This window comes from Varanus komodoensis, unplaced genomic scaffold, assembly GCF_004798865.1.
Source record: "Varanus komodoensis strain SLA01 unplaced genomic scaffold, ASM479886v1 scaffold1, whole genome shotgun sequence".
Classification (NCBI taxonomy): Eukaryota; Metazoa; Chordata; class Lepidosauria; order Squamata; family Varanidae; genus Varanus; species Varanus komodoensis.
The window spans coordinates 12,872,014-12,882,718 of record NW_025335268.1 but is presented as its reverse complement, the minus strand read 5'-3'; the positions used below and the strand labels follow the sequence as shown (position 1 = coordinate 12,882,718).

Genomic DNA, 10,705 nt, shown 5'->3' with positions numbered 1-10,705 from the left:
CTAACATCTTAGCAATCAGAAGATATTTTTGCAGTAGAATAGTGTCAGATTATCACTGAGAATCCACTGGAAACATCTTTTATACAAGCCCCAATTGTACTCTTGCTTATTTCATTCATTTCACAGGAACCTGTACAGGAAATGTGCCTGGCCATCCTGCAGGTAGCTTATTTATTTGATTTATATGCTGCCTGATTAGCCATAGGCTCTCTGGGTGGCTTATGATGTTGAAGGATGCCATTAGGATTGTTCATTTTCTGGTGTAGCCATCTCAGGATGCTGGCAGCGCAGGAAGAACACAAGTTATCCAGTGCCTACCTTCTGCTTCACAAATTGCCTTCTTTAACATGGAAGCGACCTTTCATTCATGGCGAAAATAACCACTTGCTTGTGCTTTTCCTAGAGAGCCACCAATGTAGGAAAAATGACTAACTATGTGAAGCAGGAACAATTAATTTTGGTTCAGTGAGACTGGAAGAATTGGCTCAATTCCCAAAGACAAATGGGATAAAATGAATATGTACTAACTGATGCAAGAAACTGTTTCTTTTACATGCTCATTTTCTGATTTCCATCTTTACTTTTAATTAAAAAAGCCTTCGTACAAGAGGAACTTTGTTGACTTTGTATAATGGCATTCCAGCTAATAAAGGACATTCAGGGCTGCCATAAATGGCTGAATCCAGATTCACATTATTCTATAGCACTATTTATGCAGCCAGCATTCTCAATTAACCAGAACATGAATAAAAGGAACGGTAGTGTAAGAAATTCTAGATTAAGCAGGAAATGGACTGGTGGTTTGGTGTTCAATCCAAAGGCTCATCCTTAAATTGCAGCTGTAAGTTTCAACTAATGCTGTAAATATGAACTAAAGTGACAACAACCTCAGATTTGCTGCCGTACCCAGAATAAAATTTAGGCAAGAGAGTTCTTTAAGCCTGGAACCTGGCTTGCTGCAGGTATGTCTTGCATTATAAAAACAGAGCCAGTATTTAATTAAGTAATGGATTTAAAAGTTCAGCAGCAGGCAAATGCCAAATTCAGCCTAGAAGAACAACTACTGCTGTCCTTCTGCCTTTCCGATTCAATCGGGTGGGAGCCCAGGTTCTTTCTCTCCTTGTCCTGCTGCCCAACCTGGGAGTGTTCGCCTCCACCCTTTGCTTTGTTACTACATGACCAATTTAAATGCTGGAATGGGATTTCCAGCGCAATCTGAAAACCAGACAGATGGCCAAAAGGGTTAGTTATAGGGGCTGAAAGGAAATCTCACACACATTATGAAAGAATAAGCATTATAAATATAAAAACCAGGCTTTTTGAAAGTTTTAAAATTTCACTTTGAAATATTGCTTTATGGGAGACCTCTACAAGAAAGGAAAGCGAGTCCATCTATCTCCCAAATGGAAAAAATGTGTGTGCACAGCTCTGTGCACGAGGGAAAGGCAGAGAGTGGGAAAGGACTGATACCCAGCACAGTCATTGCGAGAGGGGAGCGGGGTGGGCGCCCTTTCATCTTAAGTCTGATAGATAAGGCAGAATACTTTGCCTTGTGTCTACAAGCCCTTGCATCCAACAGCCCTTGCATCTGTTAAGCATATGATGGGACAAATGGATTTCAAATAGAAAACGGACGTTTGGCACTTCATGGGGAGCTTTGCTTTGCTATAGCGGCAACTCTAGTGCGCTGCTCAGAAAGGATGAGCACTCCCATGAAGGACCGAGGTGAGCTGGACATCCAGGAGATTCAGATTAAATAAAATAGGGAACATTTGGAGTGGCAAACAAAGGTACCAGGGAATAGTACCAGCTCACAGAGGTGTATTGGCTAGTGTAGAGGAGAAAGAAGAGTCTTTTTTCTGAAAAATAACTGCAGACGATTTCCAAAAATGTGGTGGAAGACAGACGTGAAAGAGCATCTATGTTAACAGGCACAATTTTGTTGCCAAGAAACAAAGCAGAATGTACAAGTTATTGTACTCCATACATACTTAACGTATTTAGGAACCTAAAATTTTATGGCTCATAATTAGGACAAGGGTTTGAGTATATCAGTTTACCAGTTGATAAAATTTTCTTTTTCCATTTTCAAGAAGAAAATTAAACCTATTTTCATGGTACCAAAACAGTATTTGACTCATGAGGAAACATAGGTTATACTCTCCAGTGTTAGGCCCACGTGAGGAGTTCAAGTCACTGCCCTCTTCCCTTGGGAATTCTGGCTACCAGTCTTTTTGCCACCAGCTGAATTCTTAGGTCCAGATCAGATTACTCTTAATCAATGTAATCTAGTTAGGTCCTGTTGTACAGGTGGTTTAAGTGCTGGAGAAATAGAGATGGACAATAGTGAACATTAGAGATTGTAGCTTTGTACAGAATGGGAAGAGTTAAAACTAGTAATTGTTGACTAGTTGACAGCGATGCATCAGCAAGAACAAGTCCAAAACAACTAAGCAAGGCTTCAAAACTGCCAGCAAGGCATTAGCTACATGAGCAGAAGGCAAGCAAATGAGAAGATCCAAGCCAAGTCATGGAAAGCAGCTGTCAATCCAACAGCAGAATGATGGACAGCTCAAGTTGTGCTTTGTACGTGTTCATGGCTGGAAGCCTGATTCCTTGTACATGAAGAGGATGTTTCTGAGATTGTCATACAGCAAGTGATGGGCGGACGAGCTCTTGGTTCAGACCTGCCTTAACCTCGCTGAAAGTTCCCCCTTTGCCCTCCTTCCTTCCTTTGCAGCTTCACCTCTTCGATGACCATGTCGTGCGTGACTGCCTTGCACATATCGTACACGGTCAGGGCGGCTAGGCTGGCAGCAGTCAAGGCTTCCATCTCCACGCCCGTTTTCCCTCGGGTGCGGCACAGAGCCTGGATCACCACTGCGTGCCTCTTCTCGTCCAGGCGCAGGGCCACCTCCACCAGGCTCAGGGCGATGTTGTGGCACAGGGGAATCAGCTGACTGGTCAGCTTGGCTCCCTGAATCCCGGCAATCTGGGCAACTGTCAGAACATCCCCTTTCTTTATCTGGTTCTGTCGTACCAAGTGAAATGCCTTCTCGCCTAGATGGACCACAGCGCTGGCCACGGCTGTCCGCTCAGAGTCTGGCTTCCAGCTCACATCCACCATAGATGCACGGCCCTCCTGGTCAATGTGGGTGAGATGATCTGAGGCACCTAGAAAGGCAGCAGTGGGAAGAGCTCGCCGACTTTCCTCCTCTGCTTGCTTTCTCATCACCCCAGAGTGAAAGCCCCTAATCATGTGAGGGGCCTGCTTGGAGAGAGGCGTTCCTGTCCAAAGGCACTTTGCATCCAAGCTGGCACTCGGGTTCTTTTGGAGAACGCAACTCCTACTGAACGGAGCTTGTGGGAATCTTGCAGCAGTCTGTTGGGCTGAACACGATCCTGGCAAAGCACGCTGTCTTTTAAACACATTTTCCTTAAATGTTTTTCCCATCTGTTTGGATAAACTTGCTCTCAGAGTCAGCCAATGGTCAAATCTGTGGCCCCAATCATTTAAGCTTTCTCGGTCCTGCAGAGCATCTTGGAGCAGGGAGAATGACCTTGGTACCACCTCTGGGAAACAACAACAGAGTAGATGTTAGAAGAGAAAAGCTACTAGTGAATGCAGAGTTTTGTAAACACATGCAAAGCGTGGAGAAAGCCATATTCTTTCATATAATGAACAGGATTTTGCAAGGGAACTTATCAATTTTTAGAAAGCAGCTACCAAGCTTGGTGGAGTCCAGAGAACTGCGTTAACTTTCATGTCAGGCTGGACCTTGACATTGTTTCTTGTACAGCAACTTCTCATGCTACATGGTGACCGACATCTGGAAAATGGTGGGTGGCCTGAATGCCATTTGTGCTCATTCCAAGCTCACGAAGAGAGAAGACAACATTTGTGATGGGTGCATGCAGGGCTGTAAAGCACCTGAAGCAGATATTGCTCGAATGCCAGAGCTCCAGGAGTCCAGAAAGCCAAAGTTCCAAGTGATCACAAACAACGTTATAACAACTGTACTGCATTGAACTGACCACTGGTTGGCATGATGGATATGAAAGTTACTGATCTGTTAAGGGGCAGAAACTATGCAGTGCAAGCCATCTGGACAACACCACTCTCACCCTTCACAGCCAGTGGTCAGAGACTGTGGGAGCGATGGGAAGGCATCAGTCATCTGGATGGCAGCACTTCATCTGCTCTGGCTCTATCCTTACTGAAAATTAGAAGTGAGCAAGGACGTCTGGCTCATGGAATACTGACTGGAATTGGAAGGTACTAAAAGTAGCCAGGAGGTGGTGGGGATGAGGGTGCAGCTTTCTCCCTCCAAACTTCCTTAGGGAATCTCTAGCAGATGTGGAATCTCCCACAGAAAGAGATTCCCATAGCCATATGAGCTATAAACTGGTTCTTCTATTAAAAAATAGATGCAGCCGCATCTGTCAGAAATCCGAGGGTCGTTAACCAGAGGTCAGTGTCTGTGTCATGCAGGACTACAAAACTGCATAAAAGTACAGTCCACGCACCCAAAAACTTGGCAAAACTATGGCTGTCAGCCACAGAGCTCCTTTAAGCACACCTGTGCACCCTCAAATCAGCACCCTCAGATCATTCAGAGGAGGGTAACCAGGATGCTGAAGGATCTGTAAATCATGACTTCTAAGGAAAGGCTGAAAGAGCTGGGCCTGTTTAGCCTTGCAGAGAGAGGATCAAGGTGGGCATGATAGCAATCTTTCAATATTTGAGGGTTATCATGTATTTATTAATTTAACTTCTATACCACCTGCCAGCCAAGCTCCCTGGGCAGTTTACAACAGTTCTTAAACAGGACCACAATACAGTAAAGACAGTGTATTTTTCCACAATATATGTTTTAAATAAAAAAGTTGCTCCCTGTTGCTTCAGAGAACAGGCCTAGAACAAATGGATGAAAATGGCAAAAAACTCCCCCAGATTCCCAATAAATACTAGGAGAGACTTCCTAATGGTAAGAGCACTCTTAGTCAGTGAAGCCGACTGATGAGGAAAGTGGTGGGCTCTCCTTTACTGGAAGTATTTAAGTGGGGGCTGCATGGCCAACGCTCTTGCACTGAGCTGGGGGCTGTACAAGACAACCTCTGGGGTCCACTTGAATTCTAATTCTAAAATTCTATGTGTCTATGATCATAATTGGCCAAGAGTCCAGATTTCCAGAGGCTGTTGGCTCTGTGGGGGAAAAGGTCAATGATTTGGAGTGGGGAAGGGGATTGCTGCTGAAGAAACAATTATTAACTTTGCCAGGGAGAAAAAGGAAACCCGTCTGGATACAGAGAGATGGTTATGCAGTCCTGTAGGATGAGGGATGGTCAGAAAGTAGATCTCCAGATGTTTTGGACTCTCAGCAGTCATACCCATAGGTCAGGGGTTTCCAGGAGCTGAAGTGTAAAACATCCACAGATCTACGTTCTGTCCACCCTGCTTGGAAGGTTTGCCCAGACAGATTCCCTTGCAAGAGCCTTCTTCAGAAGACCAGTTCCCTGACCACCAAGACACTTTCATCCCTGACTTAGTCAGAAGCCTCAGGAGTTGGCTATCGTACTGTCAAATGTCCTCTTTCAGAGTCGCATTTCAAGAAAACTAGTGAGAATCAAGTACAGTCCCTTTTGCTTGCATCCTAGTCCTTCACAGCACACCCTCAATTGGTGGCGCAGCCAAAACTTTCAAAGTGGAAAGGTTCTAGTTTTCCATTCTCTAAACCTGCAGGAATAACAGGCAGCAACTAGCACAAAGGAGCTGCTGACTCTTGCCAGCTCTTGCTCACACGCCTGGAGCTTTGCTGTGGTGGGCGCCGGTTTCCTTGCTGACACGCGTTACCTTTGCTCGGGCTGGGAGGCCTGCCAGCCTAAGTTCCAAGCCCACTGGGATGTGGACCTCTCTGCCCTTCTCATTAATCCCTTGGCTGTGGCAAGCCTAGAGTCCGGTGCCAAGGCCCAAGTCAAAAGGAGCCTGTTAAACATAATGGAAGCAATTCTCTTTATGAGCAGGAGAGGAAAAGGGGGAGGAAGACGCAAAGCGGTAGCCAAATCTCTCTTTAATGATGTGTACCTTGAAGCAGCAGCTTCAGCTTTTGGCTTCCCCGTGAAGCTTATGCTCCAACGAGCAGCCCTGGTTTATTTCCAGCAGCTGAAAGACAAGGTGTGGCCCAATGCAGCTCAACTTGTGGACCAACTTTGTCTCCAGGAGGAATTCTAACAGCAATTCAAGCTTCATGGGAGTGGGGCACTCACGCTTCCTGCCATGCCTGCAGCTGGGGCACAGAAGTCACTCTGGCACCCATGCTGGTTTTACAAAGCCACTGACGGGCAGCCGGGGACTCAGCCCACATATGCAGGGATGCAGTTGGGGCACCTCCCTGCACATCTCTCGGCTCAGCTGCAACACAGTCACCAGCCCGGAGCAGGAGACCTTCTGACTGATTAGGACAGTGCACTTGGCAAGCAATTTTTGTTTCACTCCCTCAGCAGGCTTGGCTGCAAGTCCTCTGCAAGGTTCGGAGCACTTCCTCCATTCTCAGCCCCATTTCAGCTTTTGTCAGCTTCTCATTTTGCCATTCTGCAGTTTTTTTCTGCCCCATTTCCACACCAGTTTGCAACTTAAAGTCCATCTGAACATCCCCATGGGCCTTTCCCCTGAGGTACACATCTTTGTTTGGAGAATAGCATAACAAAACTCTGAATGGTTTGTCAAAAGACAACCGCATTCTGATTTGCATGGATTCAGAAAGTGAAGCCTTGGTACATTCTTAGCAAAATGCAAACTGAACAACAATCTCTCCCAGTGTTAAGGACACACTTATATGAGCAGACCTCACATCCATTCCAGAATGCTGCCAGCTGAAGGGACAGAAGTGGTAATAGCTTTCCAATTTGCCAAGACTGTAAAAAGCAAAGCAAAGCAAAGCAAAGCAAAGCAAAGCAAAGCAAAGCAAAGCACGGACACAGCCCATCAAAACCTCCAATGATACATTGCAAGAACCACCCCATGCCTCCTAGTCAACTTCTGAGGGGCCTTGGGATGCTCTGGATATGCAGGTCTGAGGTTGGAGGCCCCTCTCACCTTCCTGCTGTCACAGAAAGAACGGGGGGGGGGGGTGTATGTGTAGGTAGGTGTGCCAGGGGCGGGGATGCAAATACACTGGAGAGGCTAAGATATTAATTATCCTGAAGCCTCACCAGTCTCTTTCCCTCCTCCCCAAAATGCAGCAGCTAGACAAGTAAAAAAGACCACCTAGCAAAATATGTAGACCAGGAGGACTGGGAGGCAAAGATCACCTCTGGGAGACCTCCTGCTTTGCCTAGGATGAGTATAAGCCTTGACATTTGGAGGGTTCCTGCCATTATGGAAAAGACTGCATCCTAGGGATTTAGGGCTTTAGAAAAATGCTGCCGCTGCTGCCACCAAAACCAAATCAGTTCTCTGTTTTTTCAGGATTTGTTTACAGATGGACTTATTTATAGATCCTAGAGCTGCCCGAATGCTTTGGACAACAACTCCCATAATCCCTGATTATGTTGTCGGGGGCTCCTGAGGAGTGACTGTTCTGCTACATATAATGCACAAAGCTGTTTCTAATTGAGCTGCTCACCTATAAAGCCCTATGGGTTACGAAGGAAAGTCAGGAGCCCAGCTTAATTCCTGGGGGCAACAGATGAAACCAGATGAACTCAAAGCAATTTTCTGGACCTGATCCGACACCCTCCGTCTCTCGCCCTCTGTCTCTTTCCCTTGCACCAGAATGTGACTAAGCCATCTATTAAGACAGAGAAAGGGGTACTGTGTGTTGCCTGCAACAAAATAGCAGGAGAAATTTCTTGGTGAAGGTCTACCCACCTCCACAGCCCAGGGACTCTCCACCATTTATTTGGCATCATGTCAGGCATCACGTGTGCCAGTGCTCTGCTTTGTGACAAGTGTCTTTCAGTTCCTCTTCCTAGTTCAAGAGAAAGGCTGGGATGGACCTTTTTGGAATCTGTCCCTCCAGTATCTGTGGGCTTCCTCTTGCGCTTGGCCTAGTTCCACAAAGCAGTCTGGGCCAAGGGGAAGTCCACAAATGCCCGGGGACACAACTGGCATCCTCCCCATCAGGAGCAGCAGGAGGACGTAGAAAAGGGGTGCTGCAAGTGGGCGCACCAGGCATCATTCCCCGAAGAAGGCAACCAACCTGCTTCCCACCGCCTGCTGCTGCTGCTGCTGCTGCTGCTGCTGCTGCTGCTGCCGCCGCCGGGCACAGAGGAGGGGCACTGCGAGTGGCTGTGCAGGGGCCACTCCTGGCCACCAGCCCTCCTCCCCGTCGAGGGCAGCCAGTGGTGGCAGCACGAGGCACGGAGGCGGGATAGGGCTTAGGCAGTGCTTGTGGCACAATTCCTGGCCAATGCGCCTTGCAGAGCAGGCCAGAGAGCTGACAGATCCCCACCCCCAGACAGCTTCCTCGTACATCCCTACTCAAGACAGAGCTGCTCAAGATATTACCCCTAATATACTATGACTGGAGAGGAGTTTATGGAGGTCACCTTGTTAGCAGGTGAGGGGAAGACTCGACATACTGATACCCTGAATGGCATGAACAGCAGAGATGGCCCACTCTGTGATGGGCTGAGGAAGAGCTCTCCATGCCCGCCTGCTTACAGATGCATGTTCACACAGAGAGGAAGAAGTCTGCCATGCAGATTAAGACAGTGTGGAGTCTCAGACTATGATTCAGAAGAGGGAGCTTATGTTCAGCCACCCAGCATGGCCAGGCTTTGCATCAAGTCTATACTGTCAAAGTCCTAACTATACGCTTCTTTGCATCTCAACAAGCCTCCCACCACGCCACAGAACCTACGTGCCAAAGGAAACACTGAGATCAGCCTGCATTTTAAGAGAATCCAGCTAAAGCAAAGCAATGAAGGGAAGCATGGCAATATGCTAAGAAAGCAGAACAGTACAGCTAATTCTTTGCATGGCTCTCAGCTGGTATGGAGCTGACTCCTTGCAGCCCCCCCCCCCCCGGTGCTCTCTGCGCGCTTCTTCCAGCCTGTTTGCACCCTGACACTGGAATTATGCAATCTGCTCAAAGGCCAACACAGGAACCCCCTTTAGCTGTTCTCCATGTGGCTGAACTAGCCTGTGTGTCATAATACAGCTGGCTCCTGGCTCCGCTCTGGTCGCAGAGATCAGTGTTTGCACAGAAAATGCCAGTGGTTAGTTTTCCCAAGAAGCAGAAAGCCATGCCTGTCAGATTTGATCGCGTTCTTCACTACAGAAGAGTCTGTAGCCAGCGAACCTGCCATTCCAAGACCAGCTGGAGGAATCCCACCCTTGCATCCAGCTTCCCTTGCTCTCCCCACAATGCCTGACTCAATTACAGGCAAGACCCCACATGAATCTAACCAGAGTGCAGCTGGGACGGCAACGGGTTTGCCACACAGCTCTCCTGTGCTGCAGGAGTGTCCACAGCTCACTGTTCCTGCTCCCCAAATTACCTATTTCACAACTACACAATTCTGGTAGTGCATCTGAAATGTCTGGGCAGAAAGTGGGGAAAGCGTGTTCATTATAAACACCTCACCTATAGACTATGGTGAGAATAAGAGGGAATCCCCCAATGTCAGCTAAGCAAGTTGCAAATTCAGAATAAGGGTGAAATGAACAGCCCAAGAGATTATGAGTTTCCCTCCAAATGATGTGCAGTACCTCCTTGTGTGCATTTTGAAAAGGTATTTGCAACTTCTTTAGAAATCCAGGTGCATCTAGCAGTGGCTTACAGTGTATGAATACTTTTGCTTAATGTAGACTGAATGCCTCCCCAAGAAGCAAATGCAAATACAGCATTATTGAAGTGTTTGCTACGTACAGATTGGTCACCCACCAATGAGGATCATCGGTCTGTTCTTCATCTGGGAAATGTTGAACATGCCTGGGAATAAAATGATAAATTATGGTGACTGGCAGACTGAGTCATGATGGCAGAGTTCCTTGGGCCCCGTGACATAAGCATCTGAGGGAAAGGAGAAGCTCCACAGGTAGCAATGCCTAGTGAAGGAGCAGTTGGCCCAAGGGTGGCAGCAGCGTTGGGATGGAAATGCTCTTTAGTGACCAGCTGCTATTTTGGACAAACACTAAAGAATGTTTTCAGCATAAACTGGAACCCATTCATGCCAAAAGCAGTGGAAGTCCCACACCGACAGTCAAAAGGCTGCGTCCGTGCTCTGCTTGATGCTCTATTGATCCCGTGTTCTCCTGGAGATGAGGGCACTGTACTTGTCTGTGCTCACTCTTCAGGGGTGTGCATGATATGGCCTACTTGGAAGGGGAAAGCCCCCACTGTAAAACGAAATACCTGCATGCTGCCGCTTCTTCCTCCCAACAGCGACACCGATAATTTGGATCAATTCTTCCTCTGTGGCATTAGAGCGTAAGTGATCTCGCAAGGACACTTCGGAATTTCCAAAAAGGCACACCTGGAAGGAGGATGCAGCAGAGGGGGGCGCATCAGCACAGGTGACACCAGAGAGAACGTTGGGAACAGTCTCAAAAAGCATTTATCTCTAGATCACCTCACGGACGGGAGGGCAGAAGGCTGCTCACCCTGAGAACAAATCAGGGTGCTTCAAAAAAGCATGGACCCCACTCAAGAGGTGTGTGCAAAAGACAACTTGAGCCCCACCCCTGATGGGGTCAGCA

At 47.4% G+C, this 10,705-nt stretch overlaps 1 protein-coding gene across 4 annotated transcripts in view; it reads right to left on the bottom strand.

Annotated features, from left to right (window-relative positions):
- Window positions 1–560: 560 nt before the first annotated feature.
- MOCS1 (molybdenum cofactor synthesis 1) overlaps window positions 561–10,705 on the bottom strand; it is a 33,187-nt gene continuing 23,042 nt past the window's right edge. For 2 of the 4 annotated variants that reach the window (XM_044441455.1, XM_044441543.1), the window contains exons 9-11: window positions 10,362–10,482; window positions 9,891–9,938; window positions 561–3,573 (exon numbers count right to left, since the gene is read on the bottom strand). In XM_044441455.1, the coding sequence (XP_044297390.1) occupies window positions 2,693–3,573; window positions 9,891–9,938; window positions 10,362–10,482 (1,050 nt within the window). In that variant the 3' untranslated portion in view covers window positions 561–2,692. Of the gene's footprint in view, window positions 3,574–5,854; window positions 5,987–9,875; window positions 9,939–10,361; window positions 10,483–10,705 lie in introns of all 4 variants that reach the window. The other 2 variants (XR_006415839.1, XM_044441676.1) reach the window with 2 other exon arrangements.